The sequence below is a fragment of the Leptopilina boulardi genome, unplaced genomic scaffold (genome assembly GCF_019393585.1).
Source record: "Leptopilina boulardi isolate dan_hultmark-lab unplaced genomic scaffold, ZJU_Lbou_2.1 LbouV2_21, whole genome shotgun sequence".
Classification (NCBI taxonomy): Eukaryota; Metazoa; Arthropoda; class Insecta; order Hymenoptera; family Figitidae; genus Leptopilina; species Leptopilina boulardi.
This window is the reverse complement of record NW_026137763.1, coordinates 50,070-75,449: the sequence shown is the minus strand read 5'-3', so window position 1 is coordinate 75,449 and position 25,380 is coordinate 50,070. Positions and strand designations below refer to the sequence as shown.

At 35.5% G+C, this 25,380-nt stretch overlaps 2 protein-coding genes across 2 annotated transcripts; both read left to right on the top strand.

Annotated features, from left to right (window-relative positions):
* Nucleotides 1-727: 727 nt before the first annotated feature.
* Nucleotides 728-1,948, top strand: LOC127278637 (uncharacterized). The gene has a single exon (XM_051300436.1). The coding sequence runs from the start codon at nucleotides 728-730 to the stop codon at nucleotides 1,946-1,948; it is 1,221 nt and encodes a 406-aa protein (XP_051156393.1).
* An 18,033-nt stretch (nucleotides 1,949-19,981) lies between these two features.
* On the top strand, nucleotides 19,982-20,659 carry LOC127278635 (uncharacterized). The gene has a single exon (XM_051300435.1). The coding sequence runs from the start codon at nucleotides 19,982-19,984 to the stop codon at nucleotides 20,657-20,659; it is 678 nt and encodes a 225-aa protein (XP_051156392.1).
* The last annotated feature ends 4,721 nt before the right edge of the window (nucleotides 20,660-25,380 follow it).

Below are 25,380 nucleotides of genomic sequence, written 5' to 3'. Positions count from 1 at the left end.
AAGGAATTAAACTCAACATTAAACCAAACAATAATACTTTACGTAGTGAGATTAAGTCTAATTTTGAGATAAATTTTAAAAAGTCTGATACAATAGCAAAATTATTGGGCTTTAGACCACAGATACTTGAAGCCAATAAATTTCATCAGTCAGATTCACCAGTTTCTATTATAAAGGTTAATTCATTGAGAATCGAGTGTAACATTACAACAGGTGCGTATATAAATAATCATAAAGTGCACACTGTTCATGAATTTTTTCCCAGTGTACCACCAGGATATAAGATAGTTGAAGTCCCATCTCAAGTTATTTATTTACCAGTCGCTGTGAAGACAATTGATCACATTCAATAACGAATAGTCGATCAAGACGGAGATATTGTAAATTTTCGTGGTAAAACAATAACTATTCGATTACACATTAAATCATTATAGAAAAAATCATGGGAATTGTATTCAACAGAAAAATAACTGGTTACGGTTATAAGAAGAGTGAAGGATGTCAAAAAAGATTCAGTTACAAATCTACAATCAAGGTGTTAACACCAGAAAACGTTCAACTATTGAAGAGTTTAGGATTGAAAGTGATCAAACAACAGAAGAGAAGAAGAAATCGAAAAAAATAAAAAAGAGAATAAAAAGAATCAAATTTATTTGCAATTGTTTCATTGTTTTTCTCTTTAGAAAAAATTAATTTAATTTTTTAATTTTTGTAAAAGAAAATAAAAATGGATGACGAAGTGTTGAGTATTGGAAAACCAATTGTTTTTGATGAATCTATTGCTCACTATGAGATACATGCGCATTTACCGTACGCTTCATCAACATTCAATAACAGCGATGAAATTCGAATTGCCGTACAAAATCAGGACCACTGTCTTTTACCGGGTAAAAGTTCTCTACACATTCAAGGGAAATTGGTAAAAGAAAATGGTACAGCAGTGACCAGTACGAGATTTATTATTAATGCAATTTGTCATTTATTTGAAGAAGCACGCTATGAGTTAAATGCCGTTGAAATTGATAAAAGCAAAAATGTCGGACTCACGAGTCTAATAAAAAATTACGTGTCAATTTATAGTAATCAGAGTAAATTTTTGGAAAATGCCGGTTGGTTTCCAACGTGCAATGCAAACATCTCTCTAATTGATGAAAATGGTAATTTTGATATTGCAATACCTTTAAGCACTATTTTTGGTTTCGCCGAGGATTACCAAAAAATTATTGTAAACGCTAGACACGAATTAATTTTAACACGAACGAGAAGTGACGTCAACGCAATTATACAAACGAATGCAGAAGAGATAAAAATTTCCATCGACAAAATTGAATGGCTACTACCTAATGTACGATTATCAGATGCACGAAAATTCAAGCTACTCAAATACATTGAAAAGGATCCCCTTATTCCAATTAGTTTTCGAACATGGGAATTATACGAGTATCCTTTGCTACCAACAACAGCGAATCATGTGTGGACTGTTAAGACATCAACGCAATTGGAGAAACCCAGATTTGTTATTCTTGGCTTTCAAACAAACAGAAAAAATGTTATGACGAGAAATGCTAGTCATTTTGATCACTGCAGAATTACAAACGTTAAATTGTTCTTAAATAATCAATGCTATCCATATGGTAATCTTAATGTTGACATAGACAAAAAACACTTTGCTGTACTCTACGAAATGTATATAAACTTTCAAGCCAGTTACTATGATAGAGAATCTCAACCGTATTTGATGAAAAACGAATTTCTCGAATTTGCTCCATTAATAGTGATTGACTGCTCAAAACAAAATGAATCCTTAAAGTACGGCCCTGTTGACATTCGTCTCGAATTTGAAGCAAAAGAAAATTTCCCCGCTCAAACTGCTGCTTATTGTCTTATTTTACACGATAGAATTGTAGAATATCGACCAATCAGTGGTGGAGTTAAAAAAATCATATAAGTTACTAAAAAGTGGAGGGAGAAAAAATATAAATAATTCTGCTTTTATTTTATAAATTCATTAGCAGTTAAGATGGATTATGTAGTGGATCTTCAAGGCTTTAAATTGCCTGTTAATGAATTTATTGTCAAAGAATTGGCTATAATACCGCTTCAAGAAAGAGTTTTAAAGCCTTTTAATTTCCTCTTCCAATCGCCTTGTCATTGGATATATGTAACACCTCAGTACAAGAACATCAATCGTTGGTTGGAACACAATTTGCATTGTATCAAGTGGTCTGATGGTGATATTCCCTACAATTTATTACCAATAATTTTAAATTCAATTTTAAAAAATGCACGCAATATCTATGTGAAAGGTTCTGAGAAAAAAAAGTGGTTATACAATTTGTGCAATGTGAAAAGTACAACAAACATTATCGATATGCTCGATTTAAGTTGTCCGTCGCTTCAAGAATTAGTTTCTGGCACAAGTAACATAACACCATGTAAACATCATCATCGGTGCATAGAACTAAAGTATATTAATTGTTCAGTTCGCAATGCAATGTTGTTAAAAAATTGGTTATACACAAATATATAAAATATCTAAAATAGACATGTGGATTTTATCTCTCGCTTCCAAGTCATTACATTTTTTTTAAGCATCACTTCCAGTTATTACATCAAAATGTATATATAAATGTAATTTGAAACCTTCATATTATTATTAGAAAAATAGTCTTAAAAGTGTAATAGAAAAAAAAATTTATTTAAATTATTTAAATATATTTAAGAAAAACGGAAATAAACATCAATTTAATTTATCCGTCGCTTCGAAGCTACATCATTACAATTTTTTTTATCCGTCGCTTCCAGTTATTTTATTATAAAGTTTGTATTTTTTGTAATACGATGCCATCTTATCATTGTTATGATAAAAAGGCATAAATATCTATTAGACTAAGAATTTTTTTTGAAAAACAAAATATTAATTAAGAAAACAAGTATAAGAATATGTACTGATCTTGTGTTATCCGTCGCTTTAATTAATTATAAGAAATTTGAACTTTTTTCTAAATAAATAATCTATAAATCTGAAAATTACTTTGTATTTTTTTTCTTTCAATTACCTTAAGAAATATAAAAATAAAAAAAATTAAAGAAATTCGTTAAAAATGATATTTTCCATTAAACGATATAGTTTGTGGGTGCTCAGAAGTAGTGAGGAACCGGCAGGGTGACAAAGGGGGTGAGGAAGCGGGACGGAGGGGCTCTACGTGCCATGCCACAGGAGTTCAGTTTGGTGAGATTGAGGGGTCGGAGGCAGTGGACGATACCATGATACAGCGGGAAGGCATATAGTACACGGTACCTCAAGCCCACTGCTTGGTGGGCTAGCGGGGACGGAGCGGAGGTATCGCGCTATATGCTTTATCTCTGTATCAAATATACATAAATAAAATATTAAAGACCACACTTTTTAAAATTAAATTGATTTTTGAATTATATATGATTTTCAACACATTAAAAGCAAAATTTAATAAATATTAATAGTGTTATAATTTTAATATAATTATTGTTTAATTTTTTAAAAAATTTTATTTACTAAAGTTCTAAATTTTTTCAATTACTTTTTTGATTTTTTAAACAACTGTTAAAAAAAGATATATATTTATCAAAAATTAAAAAAAAGGATTTTTTCTCATTTTAATCTTATCATATATATTTAAAGCTGCGATTAAATGTTGTAAAGAAAAGAAGTGAAACAGAACGTCACCAACGATGATTATTCTGCAGGCTCCAGAAATATATGTCGTTTTTGAAACCTGAACAACTCCAACGATACTTTTATATATATATATATATATATGTATAATTTTTAAGAATCCTAATCTTTTTTTTAAAAATATATGTATTTGAATATAATTCTTCGAAATTTCAATTACTTGTAAAATTTTCTTTTATATACAGCATATATTATTATAATTATAATTAAAGCTACAAATAAATAACAAATAGAAACGAAGCAAAAAGAACGATGATGATTATGCAAAAAATTAAAGGTTATGATTAAATTTTCATTACATCCAAAAAATATTCAATAAAAACTGATTTTGATTTTATAGAAACAAAAGGAAACTTTTAATCAAGGTAAAACTGTCTTAAACATAACCTATAATTAGTTTGCTTCTAAGATTTCTTTCTTCAGATCACGTCACATTTTCTTTAAAAACACTAAATCCACACACAAAGTTAGCCACTAAATGCACACACGTAAAAAAAAAGATGAATTTTTTCCCATTGTTTTAATGAAATTTATTTTTTTTTCAAAGATTTACACTTGGTCACATTTTTTTTTTTAAAAAAAAACAATTGCGACATGAATAATATATAGTTGTAGATATTATTATTATATAGCATGAAAAACGTTATGTTGGTGTTTCTTTTTTTCTACTCTCTAAATCTGAATTAGTAAAAATGTGTACTAATTTGAATTAGTGACTCACTTTTTGCTTCTGAATTAGTAAAATTTAACTAATTCTAAAGCAAAAAGTGAGTCACTAATTCAAATTAGTAAACATTTTTACTAATTCAGATTTAGAGAGTATGACCAACATAACGTTTTCCATACTATATATTGAATGTTAATAAAATTTTAAAATTTTTTAAAGTAGTAGGCATTGTTGATCCACTCCAATCTGCCTCTGACACCGTTGAATGACATTATAATATTAACAGAATAGGTCTCATTTAAATTTTCTTGGATAGACATGTTCAAAATTGCAATCGCATTATTGCAAGCATCTAACAAAGAGGGCAGATCTTGAACCACAAGCCACTCCAATGGGACGAAGATGTCAGGGGCGATTAAGATATATTCCAATCTGAGAATAATTATTTTAATTTGTTAAAAAAAAAAATATCCTAAAGAAGATTCAACCTAACATTACTTCAAATTAAAAATAAGTTTTATATTATCAAATAAAATTATAATCAAAATTTAATGAAATTAATTTTGATTACAATTTTATTTGATAATAAAAAACAATTTTTAGTTTAAGATTAGGTAAAGTGTTAAATAAAATTTACGTTTAAAATATCCTTAATAAGATTCAACCCTTAACATTACCTCAAAATAAAAAATAAGTTTTATATTACCAAATAAAATTGCAATTAAAATTATTTTCACTATTTCTTTGAAAATTGTATAAATTTATACAATTTTCAAAGAAATAGTGAAAATAATTTTAAATGCAATTTTATTTGGGAATAAAAACCATTTTTAGTTTGAGGTTACATAAAGCGTTAGATTTTAAAAAAGTACATTATTATTTTTTTTAATTTTACAGACAACACTTACGGATTGAACTGTTCGTCCAGAGACATATTTTTTTTTCTCTTTAACTTTTTTTTTCTTCAAAACTTTATTTTTTGGTCTTTGAGGAATTATCTAAGTATAAAAAATTTATTTTAAAAACAGTTTAATTTAATTAGTTGCTCAATATGATTAATCTTGTGTAACCACTTGTCTGTGTAAAGTAATTTCAAAAATGTTTAATTTTACCAGATTTTTGAAATTATTTTACACAGACAAGTGATGACACAAGATTAATCATATTGAGCAACTAATTAAATTAAATTGTTTTTTTTTTGAGAAATGTTATGCTCACAAATCTTTATTATAACTTTATACTTCAAAACTAATTGATGAACTGGGGCTCAAAAGAATGAAAAGTGGGTTTCCTCAGCATAAGTGGGGTGATTCCCCCAAAATGTCTTCTGCCTTGTTGATTATTTCTAACGAATAACACTCAAGGCGAAGAATTAACATACGCCTTTCCTATGATGACTCCTGAAGGAAGAAGTTGGGAGGTTGTTATGACTATCTTTCGGTGCATTTCCATGCTGCGTACACACACAGAAATATGTAGCGTATAAAGCGTATTAGCTTATTTATTTTATTTTTTATTTTGATATCCCCAAGGACGAGTATCGGATGTTCCTGGGACTAATACACGTTTGTTATCATCCCAACTCAAAACAATTTTATTTTGTTTAATTGTGAAGACTTGATGCTTTCGACTATGAATCAACGTTTGAGGTTTCACAAGATTTTCATAAGAATTTAGAGTATGTTTATAATCATCGAATGAAATAGTTTTTAATGTTGCACCCTTAACACCTTTAGCTTTTCTTTTTTCACTTTTTTCTCCTAAAACACGAAATGAATATAATTTTGCGCGTAAACCGACGAATTCAGACATAATTTTTCCACAATTCTCATCTTTCATTAAACCTAAAACTTTTTTGTTACAAAGCGGTACTCCGTATACATTATTAGGAGGATAATCAGATGTATCAAATTTCACAATATCTCTCTTGAGAAATTCATAAAAATCAGGAACTTTAATATCGTATATTAAACTATCCGTATCTGTATAGAGTAACTTTGCTCTATTTTCGAAATTGTTTTTCATGTAGTTGTAATGGAAATCATAAATTATTATTTTAGAAATATCTAGAATAGTGAAACCTGTATAGATTGGTTTATTGAAATGAATTTTTAAACGATTCATTTCAATTATAACCATATCTTCGTCAAATACTGTGCAGCTATGGAAATTTGGTTTCCCAATGAGAGCTTTCGCCCCGTATCTCCCTTCCCATTTTGTAATTAAACGTACGTCTTTATGTTTTCTTACATTTTCCATTGTTTTGCCAAAGACAGCGTTGTTCATGAGTTTATAAAAATTTTTTTCGAAATCTGTTGAAATAAAACGGGAAAACAGTTTGGTTGCAATTAAATAAATGAGAAGGATTTATTACACTTAAATTAAATTACAAGATAACTAAATTATGTATGACTGATATGATTTAAAAATGAAAGTAAAGTAAAAAGATGATTTCCATGAAAACGTGGACATGAACAAGAAGCGAGTAAAAAATGTGTACAAGGATAGCCTCGAACCATCACGTGATCAACGAGCCTGCATAGTGGCTCCATCTTTACCGCGAAACACAAATGCAAATAAATTTAAAGTCAAAAGCACTTATAAATTTCAACACTTCCTCTTGCTTATGACGTGATTTTCATTTGCATAATGTTCAAACAATTTGCAATTTTTGTCCATCCTAACGGTTTAGTAAAGAGATCTGCTGCTTGCTTATCAGTTGGCACGTAACTAACACAAACACTTCCAGCCTCTTGTTCCTGTCGAATACGATGAAAACGAACTCCAATGTGTTTCGTTTTTCTGTGAAATTCTGGATTTTTCGCCATCGCAATTGCTGCTTGATTGTCAACTCTCAATTCCGTTGCTTGTTTTTGCTGCATACCAACAGACTCCAATAATGATCTCAGCCACAAAACTTCCTTTAGAGCCTCTGAAATTGCGATATATTCTGCCTCAGATGATGACAAGGCAGTAATCCTCTGCAAAATTGATGACCACGCTATTGGCCCGCCTTGAAGCACAAACACGTATCCAGATGTGGATTTTCTTTCACTCAAATCTCCAGCATAATCCGAGTCGCTATATCCATGAAAATGACCTTGATCATTTCCTTTGTAGACCAGTGAAAAATTCAATGTCCCTTTAAGATATCTCATAACCTTTTTGACCGCTTTCCAATGTACTTCCTTCGGATTGTTTGATTGTCGAGCAAGTGCATTTATTGCAAATGAGATATCGGTGTTACGAACCGAAGAAATTCTTAGTTTAAATAATAATTAAACATTTAGAACAATTAATTAAATAAACCATGGGCTTTTGAGATGGCCCGAATTTCAGCAGTCCTCGGAGGACCAACTGCCAAGATCCGAAGATCTTGTTTATTCTGTGAGACCGATTTATTCCCTGTTGCTGAGATTTTTAGAAATTAAAAATCTACCTCGTTAACTTGAATTATAGAATTTTTTAAAAAAAAGGATAAAGAAAAGGAGAAAAGTAAAGAGAAAAATAGTTAAGTTTAAGTTACAGTTTATTACATTAAATTAAAACAAATACAAAAGAGAAAATCCGCCTCTCTCACGCAATCTCGGTGGAAGGAGAATTTAAAAGGATAAGGTATCAGTCGAAAGGTTCGAAAGGTTCGATACAACCTTACCTTATCGTTGTCTTAAACTACCGTCTGCACACTTGTAGACGGGCGTAATCACTTCTTACAAACTTCACTTCAAATATTGTCTTTGTTAATTATGCTAGATTTTTCTTGGGACCGTCGCATCGAAAACGGACGCGGGCTCTACACGATTCCGGCCGGTGTCACCACAAAATTATTATCACTGCAAAAAGATCCATTTTGACGATAATATTTTAATTCGACACGATTCCAAGCGGCCCCGTGGACTACGGGTATATAGAATTTTAGTTTACGACCGACCAACAATTCTTGGGTAAGCACGCAAGAAAAGTTGTGTCCCTTTTACCGGACGGGCCCGTCTGGATTTTTAATCGATATGTCGCGACTAATCTTCGCGATCGCCGAAACCGAACTGAACGTGGAATTATGGGCTGGAAACGCCTTATAGGTATGCTTATGGAAAATAAGAGGGAAAGTTTTGCTGAATTTGAAAAATTGGTTCATTGGTGGAAGAAGCTCAGGTCAAAGACTTGTGTTGCTACGTTAATTTTGTCGATTCTGCATTTGAGAGACAATTGCTCAATGCAGTTATATAGAAAATTAAATTCCGAAATAAAACAGTTTTGTTTTATTTTTAAAACAATGTTAATTTATAATTTTTTTGAATTTTATAGATTGTGAATTTATTGGAAAATGAGTTTTCCTTTAGAGGAAAATTCCAATGGTCACACAATATAAAATAATATGCCATTATATTCTCGTTGCAATTCCGGTATTGGGTTGAAATAATTTTGATTTTAATTCATTCCCAAAATTGGTCCGGAATTGATAAGTTGAAATGAAAATAAATAAACGTATGTGCTTTGATTCCAATAGCACATGTAGCGTAGCTTTTAGACCTGAGAGGAAAGTAGGGAGGCAAGGAAAAGGAACTATGGTCAAGAGAATAAGAATGTAGAGGTGAGGTTGGATATGGCATACAGTGTAGCCGTCTCCAGTCCATGTTGGTATTGGTTTCGTAGCCTATGTCTTACACGAGCGCGAGAGAGCCAACGTCCAATTTCATTGCGACAGCCATTAAATAGAAAAAGACGCGTAATGGTAGTGAATCTAAGAGAGAACGTCATACGGCTGAGTGAGAGCGCAATCGTAACGAGGTTGAGAGAGAAAGATTCGCAAGTAAAAAGAATCTTCTCTCTCGCGCAACTCCCAGGGATGCGCGGGGAGCCTTCACTGAACGCGTTCAGTGGGACCCCCACTCATCGGTGTGAAAAATATTATTTTAATTTCGATGCCGTAATTTTTAATTTCCAAATTTTCGTTCGATTAATTCCAAATTTTGTACCTGTTCTAATCTAGTATACTTATTTGTATATCTAAAATTATAATAATAAAATAGTTGATACAAAGACATAATTTTACAATTTCATGTTCTTGTATTAACTTTATATCCATTCCGCGAGGATGTCTATGGATATCCGATGACCTGCGACGCTGCGTAAGTTATCCGGATTTACTCCGATGTTTATTATTTGGGAACAGGTCATTGAATATCAAATATAATTTTAATAATAATAATAATGCATGGTAATGTCAATGACCCATGTTGAATTCAAGGGTTAAAAGAAAGAATTTTATTTCGAAATAGAGTTTACTGAATGTTTCGCAATTATAAAAGAGCAATAGGTATATAATTCGTTATACCGGGGATGCTGACGCATGAAATTCCATGGCGATAGCGCGGGTCTTGGACTTGCTGTTGGAAATAAAGCGAGTCCAAGACAATTGGAATTTAAAAATAAAAAAAAAAGATTAATTTAATATTACTTTAATATTAATAAATTAATTGTTAAGTTACGACGTTACAAACCACCGTGGAATTCCGTTTATCGTCCCCGAAAAACTCAAAGCTCTTGAGCTCAACATGGATCATACATAGAGATATAAACGCATGGCATAGAAACGGTAGCGGATTGCTGTATTGTTCTCGCATAGGTGTTAAGGAGTCGCTTATACATTTATCTTGAACACCAAGATCCGTGCTACAATGTATGTCGCGGTACAGACCCCTATCCCTAGTTGAATTAATAAATTAATATTTAATTATTTCTCACATAATTTAATCGTACTAATAACAAATTACGCACTCTGTTTTTCCCCTATTTATTTATTATTATTATTATTATTTTTTTTTTTTTTTTTTTAACTTTAGTATTTTTTTTAAACTTTGTAATGTACCGAATATATACTAGGGTGGTCCTTAAAAAACAAATTTTCGAATTTTAAAGTTCGTAACCCCTCATTTTGTTAAGCATGGAAAAATAAGAGACACGTATTTTTTTTTTTTTAAATTAATATTTAATGGTGCCTCATCGCACTTGAATTTTTACATGCATTTTGCATGGGGAAAAAACGTTTTTTCGTAGATTTGCTATGAAATGATGAAAAATGAATATTTTTTTATCGGACCACTTTGTTTTTCTTCATTTATTTTCAAAGAATAAGATCCAATAATTTATTTATGAATTTTTAATAACAAATATTTTTTAAACAGCCCCTAAAAACCCTCAAAAAATGCAAAATCAGGGAAAAATCGTTAAAAAATGTTTATTAATATTTTTTATAGTCTTTTTTGCAAGATTTTTTATTTACAAATTGAACAAATACTATTAATCGTATTTTTCAATAATTTGCAATTTGTTTAAAAAATATATTGTTGTTACTGTAAAATTGTTGTTAAAAATACCTGGAAAATGATGTTTTTTTTAATTTTATAACTTTTATTGACATGAACTGCAATAAATAACAGTTTATTTAAAAAAATGTCAACAAAAATTGTTTAAACAAATTATTTTTGTTAATTTAAAACTAGTGTTTAAATGTATCTACAAAGTTGCTCTTCCCCCTTAATTTTGCAAGTAGTTCTGCTGTTTACAATTGCAATAGTATCTTAAATTTGAAACTTCATTTTCGACAATTGTTTAAACAATTTAATTTTTTAATCAATTTAATACTTTTAGATTTTCTAAAATACATACAGTGCGAATTATTAACTGCGGCCCAGCCTAATTCTGACAGTATAGTTTTATTTATAATGTTGCAAGTCGATGTGCTACCTGAACAAACCCGTCTAAACTTGTCGTAGCACATCGACTTGCAACATTATAAATAAAACTATACTGTCAGAATTAGGCTGGGCCGCAGTTAATAATTCGCACTGTATGTATTTTAGAAAATCTAAAAGTATTAAATTGATTAAAAAATTAAATTGTTTAAACAATTGTCGAAAATGAAGTTTCAAATTTAAGATACTATTGCAATTGTAAACAGCAGAACTACTTGCAAAATTAAGGGGGAAGAGCAACTTTGTAGATACATTTAAACACTAGTTTTAAAATAACAAAAATAATTTGTTTAAACAATTTTTGTTGACATTTTTTAAAATAAACTGTTATTTATTGCAGTTCATGTCAATAAAAGTTATAAAATTAAAAAAAACATCATTTTCCAGATATTTTTAACAACAATTTTACAGTAATTACAATATATTGTTTAAACAAATTGCAAATTATTGAAAAATACGATTAATAGTATTTGTTCAATTTGTAAATAAAAAATCTTGCAAAAAAGACTATAAAAAATATTAATAAACATTTTTTAACGATTTTTCCCTGATTTTGCATTTTTTGAGGGTTTTTAGGGGCTGTTTAAAAAATATTTGTTATTAAAAATTCATAAATAAATTATTGGATCTTATTCTTTGAAAATAAATGAAGAAAAACAAAGTGGTCCGATAAAAAAATATTCATTTTTCATCATTTCATAGCAAATCTACGAAAAAACGTTTTTTCCCCATGCAAAATGCATGTAAAAATTCAAGTGCGATGAGGCACCATTAAATATTAATTTAAAAAAAAAAAAAAAATACGTGTCTCTTATTTTTCCATGCTTAACAAAATGAGGGGTTACGAACTTTAAAATTCGAAAATTTGTTTTTTAAGGACCACCCTAATATATACGTATCAACATAGTTTAATAACTCTTGATTTACTTTTAGTCAGTCAATTCCTTAGCGAGGATATATATATATATAAAAATTTCTTTTAACTATTCGCATGGTTAGTATTTTAAGCAAGTTACGCTGGTTGTAGTTTTTGAGGTGGCAGCACGACTTTTATTCGCTGGGCTGCTGATGGCATAATTGTTTCAGTATCTTCTGATGCTTGTAGTGCTTTGACCTCCCCTGAGGTAGAAGTACTAGGGGTCTCCAGTGACCCCACGTCCATCATTGATGTTGAAGGTTCCTTATTTGGTTTAGAGTTTTATGAGGTTGAATTCCGAACTTCAATATTGACATGGTCCTGCAAGGATGTTGGATTGCAACCTCTAGGATTTTGTGGCGATGAATAGGTTTCATTTAATTCGGTCCGAAAATTAGATCCAATTTTTGGTTGTTTTTGTTTTGGCCTAACGACTGTTGAGATAGTATAGGCCCCATTTGAGATTGGTTTTCTGCATAAATACAGTATGATGCAGATGATGATTGCAGTCAGTCCTCCATACGAACCGTAGGTTAGGGTCGTTTGTTTATCCTTAAGATGACGTTGAACTGCGAATGCTTGTAACTCCTGTTCTAATTCGTCTAGAGTTTTTGAATTAGAGTCAAAACTGGACATTTTTGAATGAGGGTTACTCATTTCATTTCGTTGATTTTCCAATGCAAGGGAAAAATCAGCGTGCGTTGATATAAGAGGTGATATTTCCAAGAGGTCTAAGTGTACCTCTGCTCCGTAGATTAACTCTGATTGACCTTTTTGTGCAGGATTGGCGGGGATGGTGACATCTTGGGTGTGGATAGAGCATCCAGGTGCTAATTTCATGATTCCTACACCTGTCAGGTTATGCTCTACTGGATTCATAGAGTGACAGAAGATAGTGATGATTTCCGGCCTTGCAAAAGAATAGAGCCAGGAGGCCAATGTTCTTAATGGTCTCCAGTAAGAGTTTTGGGTTGAGGTTATCCTGATTGGGCAGGATCTCATATCTTCTATGGTGGGTTTGATTAAAAGTTTTGGTTCGCATGCTGGTCTTTCATGGAGATCATAAATGGGTACACCTTCTAAACAAGCGTGGTAAGCAGCTGTTGTTCTACAGCTTTTCCATTCTTCTTCACTAAGGAAAAGATAGGTCCTTTTGGCGTCATCCATAACAAGATAATCATGCTCTGAACTCACATATGCTCTCTGGAGTCCGCTCCCCAATTTTTGAATGGTAGGGAGTGGATGGATCTTGAATGCCTGATAGCGATAGTTTTCTAATAATGGAATATCGATGAGGATTTTTATATTATCGAATTCGCACCAAATGGAAGTAATAAGCCTCGTCTAGCATCATGTACTGCGTCCAACATAGTGGATGTAATTTGAACGTTATGATCCAATCCAAGTTTTATTCCGGTGAGGATAGAAAACACCATATCTCTTCGTGATAATTCTTCTTGCATAGGTACAAAAGTGTCGAATCTAGATGATAGATTTTGTAGGTCTTGTTCAATTTGCCCTATTCGGATGTCATGGCGCTGATACTGCGTGTGAAGAGTATCTAATTGAGATCGGACAATGTGCGTCTGCTTCCCGACAAGATGTGAAAGATTGGCTTGGGCATCGTTAAGGTCTCTTATTTCGGCATCATAGCGCTCTCCGTCGTCATAATTGAGAACGCCGGCTACAGGCCCTGCAATTTTGCCCAAGAATCCGAGCAGTGGTACACTTCGCCGGATTCTTAATTGAGATGATAGTTTTTGGGGAAATCTAGAATTAGTGTTTTGTAGTTCTAGGATTTGAATTTGGAACTGATTTTGTAGCTCTGCGGCCATTTCCCATTTGCCTTCCCAATTGAAAGAATCTGGAGGGCCATTGCACCATCTTTCCTGCTTAAGGCATAATTCTCTCATCCTTTCTAATCGAGCTTTCAAATCGTTGAAATGTCGTTGCTGTTTGGCGATGTCCAAGAATACCGTCACTCTCCATTGGCTAGTTGATCTCCGGACTTCTGACACATGTTCAAAATAGGCTCCACTACTGATGTTGAATGGTGATATGTTATACTCCTCTCCATGCAGTGAATCCTCATCTATGCCCTTGCTCAAATCTGCATCTGTCGTCAAAAGGTGGAAACAGGAACAGGATTGTTGAGAGCCATGCTTTCGTCATCATTGTTTATCTGAAATCAAAAATTCTTTTAGTGATGACTTGGATATGAGATAATGGTTACAAATGGGTAAACATTATCTTGTCGAGATGTTTTATGAATTGTTCGCCAGTTTCATCCTCCAGAATGACATTATTATTCTGGGTCAATCCGACTACAGAATATGGACCGTTAGCACGAGAATCAAATTTATTGGATCTCACTTCTTTATACGTGTAAACCTGATCGCCGATCTTAACCTTAGAAGGCCGAGCTTTCAGATCATACCGCTCCTTGGATCGTTCTTTTGCTTGGATCAATCTTTGGGCAGCCAAGTTCTGAAGCTCGTGCAATCTAACTATTAAATCTCTCAGATATACACCTTAAGTTTCCAATTCAGGGCCTTGCGGAAACGAACTCGGTATACGGGCCATTCGACCAAAAACTAACTCGTATGGCGTAAAGTTAGTTGCCTCATGGACTGACGTGTTATAATTGAACATCGCAAACGGAAGTAAACGATCCCAATCGTCAAAATCGTTTGCATAATGTTTGATATAATCCGTGAGCTCAATGTGGCTTCTTTCCAAAGCTCCGTTAGTTTGAGGGCGGTAACTTGAAGTTGTGATTTGTTTAGTACCGAAAATTCGTTCTAACTTCCGCATCAGAGAACTAATGAAACTTCCTCCTCTATCTGTAAGCACACAACGTGGTGCTCCATATAGAGAGAAAAGATTCGTTGCTACAGCTTGTGCAATGGTCGTAGTTTTAATGTCGGGGATAGCCACTGCGATACAATACTTTGTTAAATTATCCTGCATCGTGAGGATATAACGATTCCCATTAGGGGTTGTTCTTAATTTCCCTACAGTGTCTAAGGACACTTTGTCGAAAGGAATCGCTGGAGTGTCTGTTATTAGCATAGGTTCCCGAGTTCGGGCCCTAACTAGTTTGTTTTCGAGGCAACTTTTGCATCCTCGAACAAACTGTGTGACCTCGTCTCGCATCCTATTCCAATAATAACGCTCACGGATACGTCGGTAGGTTTTCGTTATGCCCTTATGGCCCCCGATAAGGCTGCCATGAAATTCAGCAATAATTTTTGGGCGTAGGTTCTCAGCAGGAACTTCAATTTTTCCGTGACAAAGAGTGATTTTGATATCACCACCGCGGAATATTCCTGCTAAGATGTCCGCCATGGTGTTTTGAGGCAAATTTCCTAGCAAGTCTCCAGAATTGGCCATACGGCAATGTATTTGGTTGTCAAGAATTAAAGCGTGTTTTAAGTTTTTTAGACCTAATGTAACGTCATTCCAGTCAAGTTCGTCGAAATGTCGTTTTTTAACTACAAAGGAATAAACTCGATATTTGCCACAAAGGGTGACGTGTACTTGACCTTTTTTTAGTTTACTGTCTCGTATATCTTGTACGTCAATCTTTTCTGTAGCAATGAGAAGTTTAGAAATAGAATCAACTGGCTCACAATCTTCAGCTATGAAATGCGCATAATTGTCTCTCTTGAAGGTGGAGGATATTTTCGACTTTAGCGTTGTCTTTGTCAGCGATAAGAATTTCTATAGGTTCAGGTGAAGATGACGAAGAGGATTCTATGTCGGAAATCTTAATGTCTATGGAGGATCGAACTCGCGGCACAGAGTGTTCTTGAAATGGTAAATCGTTCACTGTGGATTGTAGTCGGCGAGGCACAATATTTGGGTTCCGTTTATTTTCGTCTAGTTTGGTTACATCTTCCTTTCGAAACCGGGTAAATGGGGTTGACTGTGCTCCTGGGGCTGTTGAAGACCCTGGGGTGAAAACTGGAAAATTGGCACTATTTTCTTCGATGACTTCTGGTAATTCTTGAAATCGTACAACACTTCGCATTTCCCGAGACAAGGGATGGCTCGTCATGGGAGTATCTTTCAAAGTTTCAGATGTTGAGGGAACAATGGTGGAAGGTATTGCCTGAGTGTCGAGTTCCTGTTCCGGTGATCTTGCATTTCCCCGATTTTTATTGAAGCTTTCCAAAAATTTGTTAACTCGTTCTGCAAAAACATCGTCATTGGTTTCTTCGCATGGATCCATAGCTTTTAATTGCTCAAGATATTCTTCATCGTTTTCTCCTTCCGATACATAGGCTCTACTTCTTTGGGTTTTGTTCATAAATTCATTATCCCACATTAGAGTTTGATCGTAGATATAAGATTGGGTTGCTCCTGCATTTACTGAAGGTTCGACTAGTTGAGACGATTGATTGCATGAAACGTTTGGAATCGTTGACTCACGTTCAACCTCGGTATCAGAAGAGGATTCGGAGCTTTCTTCGCTGTCAACTGGCCTGGGAGGTGCTACGACGACCACTGGTTCCGAGGGTGTTTCTTCGACATGTTCCTCATCTGAAGAGTCAGAGGAGCTGGATTCTGAGGCTAGTTCAAGCATCGCGCCTTCTCTTGCCAAACGATCAGCATTTTCGTTTCCGTCGACTCCATTATGACCAGGTACGTGTTCCCAAATAACGTCTGTCTTTTTCATTGCCTTAAGTAGTCGCTCATATGCACTTTTATTTTTCACTGGCTTATTCTCATTTGTTTTCCAGCCATTTTGCTGCCATTTTGGAAGCCATTCCTGGACTCCTTGGACGAGGGACTTCGAGTCGGATTTAATCTTGAGATGTTAGAATCCGGCTCTTTTTGCCTGCTTGATGGCTACTACAGCTGCTTCGATTTCAGAGGCATTGTTGGTCTGCCGACCTCCATATCGCTTGGAGATGTTAAGTGGATTGTGTGGTCCAAACCACACACCAATTCCAGCACGTGGACGGACTCCTCCGTTGTCGCAACAAGCGCCATCTACGTAAACGTCGATGTATGGAATCAGTGGATTGGGAATGGCAGGTTGAGAAGTTGACGGAATGTTCTCCTCTGGAGATGATATTCTCGATGTTATATGCGGGGGAACACTAGGGAAAACACTATGATCAGCGCGGAAAACGGGAGCTTCAGATGTCTCTTCATTTTCGCTTTCTGAAGCGGGTTCGTCGGAAGAAGATGATTGATTTTCTTCGGGTAGAGCTTTTTCTTGAATTTCCAACTTTCTTTTTCTTAGCCGTTTTGCAATGCTACTGATGTTGGGATCAACATCCTTCGTTCCTGTAGGGGGAACGTAAGTGTCTTCGTCTCCTTGTTCCTTTAATTTAGTAGATCCTAGAGGTCTTCCTCGAGGTCTGGCAGCAGGTGGATTTGTTGCTGCTGATGTTCCAGGGACAGGAAAATTATCTGCACTTGCACGTACGGATTTTGATTTTATTACAGGTCGTGATTCTGTCGCTAGAGTTGGTTTTTTCGTGGATCCTGTGGATTTTGTTGCTCGAGATGTCGCCGGTGGAGGTGGTGGTTGTCTCGCTCCCCATGGTGGTCTCGTCAGCTTTGAAGATGGCGGGTTATCCCTCTTTTCTCTTGTAGGATTAGGAATCGGATTAAATCGTGGAGCAGGTGTTTTCGTGTGAAGGCTCTGTGATCTTGTCAGGAGTCTTTGGGGTGCACTTGATTGAGAGGATCCGGTATTGTCTTGATTGTTTCCCGAATTCACTCGCGCACTTTCACTACTTTTTGCTTGAGTATCTGTTTGTGTAATAGGCAGGGCACGTAGTGGGGGTGAACTATTTTGAGGTTCAATACTAGGTTCACTCTGTTTATCCTGACTAGATTCCTCAGATGAATCGGTCCATTCTGATTCGGGGGATTCTACGTCCTTCTTTTCAGGGTCATTAGCGTTAACAGGATGGTTTGACAGGGCCTCAACAATTCTACTCATTTTGCCTGGTTTATACTCAAATTTATAGCGATATCCGCGAAGTTTCAACCGATATTTTTGGAGCCGAGTACCTGGATTTTCGACATAATTCATCCAATGAACCGGTTCGCAATCGCATGACAGGACAAATTCTGGGCCGTATAAATAGGGTCGAAAGTGTTCCAAAGAATACAAAACGGCTAGGCACTCTTTTTCTGCCTTGAGGTAATTTTGTTCAGTGGCATTTAAAACCTTGGAATAGTATGCGACGGGAAGATCGATTCCGTCTACCTCCTGAGTTAACATCGAACCAATGGCATGCTGAGAAGCATCAGTCGTAAGTGTAGCGGCTAACATATTCACGCTAAGTAATAGATATTATTTAATTTGTTATTAAACAATTCATCTTGTAAATATTTTAACAAATATAATATTCACGGTCAAATATAATTTCAAAAATGATAGTTTGAAGAAAATCATGTACCTTTGGTATCTCCTACACTCAGGTAGGCCGCCAGGCGACCGCAATAAAAGTCGGTACATTCTGGTTGTCGCAAACTTTAGAATTTGAGCATTTTTGTAGTTGAAATAATAAAATAAAATAATTTCGAAATATTCATCGACCAGTGTTGCCGATTCTACGGAAAATGCATTTTCACTAATTATACAAAAGACCACGGCAACATTGCCTTTTTTTGGGTACGAAATGTACAAGCCCTTCTGGCGGAGTCAGTACTCTGTTGACTACAAGCTACTCGCGACTATTACTCTCTCCCGTGTTCAGCATTTTATATAAATTTATCGAACTTTTAATAAATATCGTATGTTTTTAATGTAACCTTAATTTGATTTCTTTCTCCTTCCTTTATTTATTTAATAAACAAACCGTAGGATAAATACCTACAAATTGGTGACCCCGACGTGATCTGTGAGAAAGAACAAAAAGTGCAACGTACAAGTGTTACATCGTTAATATTAATTGTTACAGGGTTATATTACGATTGTTAGTGTTACATAACAAAGTGTTACAGTGCAACAAAAATTTTTTTTTCTTCATAAAAATGCCTTTAATTCCGAGAGATAATGTGACCACGCCCCCAACGGCAACTACAACAAATACGACGTTAACAAGTGCCGGAAATTTTTTAAATATGACGAGTGATATGTTTCAAAATCCTGCAGCTAATTTATATAATCCATATAATGAAATCAATCGATTAGCTGTGAAACTTCCTCCTTTCGTGGAATCTGATCCGGAAATGTGGTTTGTTCACATTGAGAGCCAATTCGCACTTGCCGGAATAACTTCCGATGAAACGAAATATAATTACGTGGTAAGTGGCATGAATGAAAAAATATGGAAAGAAGTGCGCGATATTATGCAAAATCCACCTGCGACCGGGAAATATATTAAAATAAAAACGGAATTGATTCGTCGGTTAAGTGCATCACAAGATTCGAAAACGCGCAGACTCTTAGAGCACGAGGATATTGGAGATCGTAAACCATCTTAATTTCTTCGTCATTTACGAATTTTGGCGGGAAGCGTCGTTCCCGACGAAGTTATTAGAACTTTATGGTTAGCTCGATTACCGTCTTTTACACAAGCTATTTTGGCATCTCAAAAAAATAACGAACTCGATCAGCTCGCGGATTTGGCCGATTCGATCGTAGATGCGAGCCCGCATGCTCAAGTTTCGGAAGCCGCGATGCCACTACACGTCGTGATGCAGCAAATGACCCTTATGAGCAACACTATCGCGGAATTGGCCACGGCCGTCAAGGGATTACAAGAAAAGAAAAACAACAATGAATATTATGGACGCTCGCGCAGTCGTAATAATCGTTGGCATTCTCGAAATAGATCAAAAAGTCGCGGAAAAAGGGATAATGACATGTGTTTTTACCACGCGAAGTTCGGTGATAAAGCTAGGAAGTGTGACCTTCCGTGCAATTATAAATCGGGAAACGAGCAGGGCAAGTGCTAATGGAGGCCAGCACCGTTTGCCCACAATCGCGTCGCCTCTTTGTTACGGACCAATCAACAAAAACACAATTTTTAATTGACACAGGAGCAGATCTCTGTGTTTTTCCTCGCACTATGGTCCCCGGTCGAAGAGAGAAGACGAATTATGAATTATATGCTGCGAATGGTACCCTGATTGCCACATACGGTTTTGAAACGATTAATCTCAACATAGGGTTGCGGAGAAATTTTTCGTGGCGTTTTGTTATCGCCGAAGTTAGCAAACCAATTATCGGGGTAGATTTTCTCGGTCACTACTCGTTATTAGTCGATATACAAAATCAACGTTTAATTGATAATAACACAACCGTTTCCGTAGTCGGTCACGTAGTAGATTGTAGCAGTCAATGGCTAGATATACGATCAATCGCCGGTTCTTCACAATGGCACAAATTATTAGAAAAATATTTAGACGTCACAAGACCCTCTGGCATCGAAGGAAACGTGAAGCATACTACAAAACATCACATTCACACTACACCAGGACCTCCAATTGTCGAACGTCCCCGACGACTCGCACCGGATAAGTTAAAACTGGCCAAGGAAGATTTCAGCCAGATGATAACCTTAAAAATTTTACGACCGTCAAAAGGACGTTGGGCTTCGCCACTACATTTGGTTCCGAAGAAAAATGGTTAATGGCGACCTTGCGGAGACTATCGCCGTGTAAATGAAAGAACCATACCGGACCGTTATCCTGTGCCTCATATCGAAGATTTTGCTCAATCTCTGCACGGGAAGAAAATTTTTTCCACCATCGATCTTGTGCGCGCGTATCACCAAATTCCTGTCGCGGAAGAGGACATTGAAAAAACTGCGATTACCACGCCATTTGGACTTTTCGAATTTTTGTCCATGCCGTTCGGTCTTCGAAACGCGGCGCAAACCTGGCAAAGGTTTATCGATGATTTATTGCGCGATTTTGACTTTGTTTATGCGTATATTGACGACATATTAGTGGCTTCGAAAAATGAAAAAGAACATTCTGAACATTTGGAACTTATTTTCAAGAAATTTCAAGATTACGGTGTAGTGATTAACTCGGCAAAGTGCGTGTGGGGTGAACCCATTGTGAAGTTTCTCGGTTTTGAAGTGTCGGAAAACGGGATTAAACCTTTGCCCGAAAAAGCGGAAGCAGTGCTACAATTTCCCAGGCCACAAACAGCGAAAGAGCTTCGGCGTTTTTTAGGTACCGTGAATTTTAGCAGACGATGTTTACCCAATGCAGCAGTGACGCAAGCTCCATTACATGACCTTTTAAAAGGAAAAATAAAAGGAAAGGCAGTTCTTTCCTGGAATGAGGAAGCTGTCAAAGCTTTCGAAGATTGCAAGAAAAGTCTCGCAGAAGCTGCGATTCTATCATACCCAGCACCCGGAGCGCCACTGGCTATATTCACGGATGCATCTGATTTCGCTATTGGAGCAGTTTTACAACAATACGTAGATGGAAAATGGCAACCGCTTGCATATTTTTCAAAAAAACTTAGTAGTGCGGAGCAAAAATATTCCACTTACGATCGCGAGTTATTAGCAATTTACAAGGCAATTAGACATTTTCGACATATGGTTGAAGGCAGAATTTTTGTCATTTATACGGACCATAAACCACTCACATTCGCCTTTAGACAAAAAAGTGATAAGTGTACGCCTAGACAATTTCGACACCTCGATTTAATAGGACAATTTACGACTGATATAAGGCACATTTCTGGTAGTGACAATATCATCGCGGACGCTTTGTCAAGAATCGAGGCAGTTTCAACAGGAATAGATTTTGCAGCACTTGCAAAAGAACAAGAAATGGACACAGAATTAAAAAAATTGCAAAATGATGGAACATCATTACAATTTAAACATGTTCAACTTCCAGGAACAAACATTTCCGTCTTATGTGACGTCTCAACACCAAAAGCTCGACCTTTTATCACTAGAAGTTTCAGGAAAATTGTTTTTAATTCATTGCATCAACTTTCCCATCCTGGAGCGAGAGCTACGGCAAAATTAGTGTCCGATCGCTATGTTTGGCCACGAGTGCAGGCAGATTGCAAAACATGGACGAGAGCATGTGTACATTGCCAACGCGCGAAAATTTCAAGACATGTTTCAGCACCAGTTTCACATTTTATTTCACCCACATCGAGATTCGAACATGTGCACATGGACATCGTGGGACCATTGCCTTCTTCTCAAGGATATAAATATTGCCTTACGTGTGTTGATCGTTTTTCACGTTGGCCAGAAGCCATACCTGTGGAAAATATCGAGGCAACGACGGTAGCCAAAGCCTTCCTCTCAGGATGGGTCGCGAGATTTGGTCCACCCCTTCGCATCACGACAGACCAAGGACGACAATTCGAATCGCATCTTTTTCGCGAATTAAACATGCTTCTCGGATCTCAACATCTTCGAACAACTGCTTTCCATCCAGCTGCCAATGGTCTCGTCGAGAGGATGCATCGTCAACTGAAGACGGCAATTAAATGCCATGCTACAGAAAAATGGACAGAAGTTTTACCAATAGTTCTTTTAGGCATGAGATCCGCGTGGCGCGAGGATCAACAAGCATCTGCAGCTGAACTACTTTACGGCGAAACACTCAGACTACCTGGTGAGTTTTTATCGCCATGCCAGAGCAATACAACCAATGGATCATCGGAATTTGTCCAAAATTTGAGAGAATACTTCAAGGAACTTCAACCTGTGAAAGGTACCAGACATGGCAGTGGAAAAATTTTTATTTTTAAAGATTTACCAACAGCTGAACAAGTGTTTGTAAAGCGCGGCATGCCATCTAAATCATTGGAACCAACGTATAATGGACCGTATCCAGTCATCCAGAGATCAGACAAAACATTTGTTGTCAATATCAAAGGCAAAAATGTTACCGTCTCGATTGATAGACTGAAACCAGCCTACATGCTACCGGAAGAAAAACAACTGCAAGATAGTCTAATGAAAGAAAGTCAACAAAAAGATGAGAGCAATTGCAACCAACAACAACCGAAGACTGACGACAAAGTTAACGACAGCTCTGAGGGACGTAAAACTAGGTCTGGCAGAAGAGTTCGATTTCCAGACTATTTGCAAAGTGGTTTCTCATAAAAATTTTTTTTTTTAATTTCTATACTTTTTTCTACTTACTATTTTCATTGCTTTTTGGAAAATTTTAAATACACAAATCTAAAACATTTATATCTTTTATCATTTCATAACTTTTAAAATTTTATTTTCAAATTTAACAAAAATAAATAATCTAGTTAACAATTATAAAAGAGAATTTTATGGTATCACGTATATTAATATTTTTTTTTTCAGATCGTTATATTTTTATTCGTGTTCTACGTTATTATTGTACGCATACATATATTAGATGTATAAATTCGCATATTTTATTTAAACTTACAATTGGTAATAACTTGAACACTGGTGAGGGAGTGTATGTAGCGGCTAACATATTCACGCTAAGTAATAGATATTATTTAATTTGTTATTAAACAATTCATCTTGTAAATATTTTAACAAATATAATATTCACGGTCAAATATAATTTCAAAAATGATAGTTTGAAGAAAATCATGTACCTTTGGTATCTCCTACACTCAGGTAGGCCGCCAGGCGACCGCAATAAAAGTCGGTACATTCTGGTTGTCGCAAACTTTAGAATTTGAGCATTTTTGTAGTTGAAATAATAAAATAAAATAATTTCGAAATATTCATCGACCAGTGTTGCCGATTCTACGGAAAATGCATTTTCACTAATTATACAAACGACCACGGCAACATTGCCTTTTTTTGGGTACGAAATGTACAAGCCCTTCTGGCGGAGTCAGTACTCTGTTGACTACAAGCTACTCGCGACTATTACTCTCTCCCGTGTTCAGCATTTTATATAAATTTATCGAACTTTTAATAAATATCGTATGTTTTTAATGTAACCTTAATTTGATTTCTTTCTCCTTCCTTTATTTATTTAATAAACAAACCGTAGGATAAATACCTACAGTAAGTTTAAACGGTTTTTCGAAGTCGGGTTACTGCAGGATGGGTTTTCGACATAGATATTTTCTAAGATCTTTAAAGCTTTGTTGTTGTGCGTCCTCCCATTTCCAGTCAGCAGTTTTCTTTAACAAATCGGATAATGGCTTCGCTACTTTGGCATAGTCTTTAATAAAACGCCTATAGTATCCTGAAAGGCCAAGAAAGCTACGAACTTCTTTTTGAGTTTTCGGTACCGGAAATTGCTTTATAGCCAGAATTTTGGCAGGATTCGGTTTTACTCCATCCTTACCGACAAAATGGCCAAGGTAGGCCACTTCCTTTTTCAGGAATTCGCATTTGTCGGGTTGGAGTTTCAGATTTGCAGCTCTAAGTCTACTAAATAGTCTTCGAGCACGCCTATCGTGTTCCTCAAGGGTATCCGAATATATAATGATATCGTCAAGGTACACAAAGGCTTCTGAATCAAGCATTCCACCCAAAACATTATTTAAGAGACGCTGGAAGGTTGGGGGAGCGTTTTTTATTCCCATGGGCATTCGCTTATATTCGAAATGCCCATTTCGAGAGGAAAAAGCTGTTTTATGTCGGTCATCGGGGTGGGTTTCGATTTGATGGAATCCGCTGGCAAGGTCGAAAACTGTAAAGAACCTCGCAGTTCCGAGCTTGTCAAAAATTCCTGAGATGTTAGGAAGGGGAAAAGCATCCCCTATGACCTTCTCATTCAATGCTCTGTAGTCAATAACTACCCTCTACTTTCTTTTACCAGAAGCGTCAAGTTTCTTAGGTACAATAAGTAAAGGGGAATTATATGGAGAGCTAGAATGTCCAATGATGCAGCTATTGAACTGTTTGGTTAATTGTTCATCAATTTGTTCTAGGGCTTCATTGGGAGATCGGTATTGCTTTTTGTGAATTACCTTATCGTCGGTGGTAGGGATTCTATGTTGGATTAAGTGAGTGCAACTTAGTTGCTCTCCGTTAAGATGAAAAATGTCAGCAAAATCTTCAGCCCAATTAAGGACATACATCTTTTCTTCCCAATTTAAATGAGATAAGAAAAGAGCGTCCTTAACCTTTTGGATTCGTTCAGAATACGAATTTGCTTGTGGGGTAGGATTTTCAGGTTCGGAGTCATATTCTTCATCCCCTAGTGATTCACAAAAATCAAAAGGAATTAATTCTTGAGGAGCCAATTCCAAGTCGATGTCATTTTCAGTGGTGTTAATTGCCATTACGTGACAAACTCCGTCTTTACTATTTACTGCTGCTTCACCTAGATATACTCCCTCAGGTGTTTTAATTCGAGGAAGGTACCCTTGATGTAATTCAGGGTTGGTGACATCAATAGCAATAGGATTTCT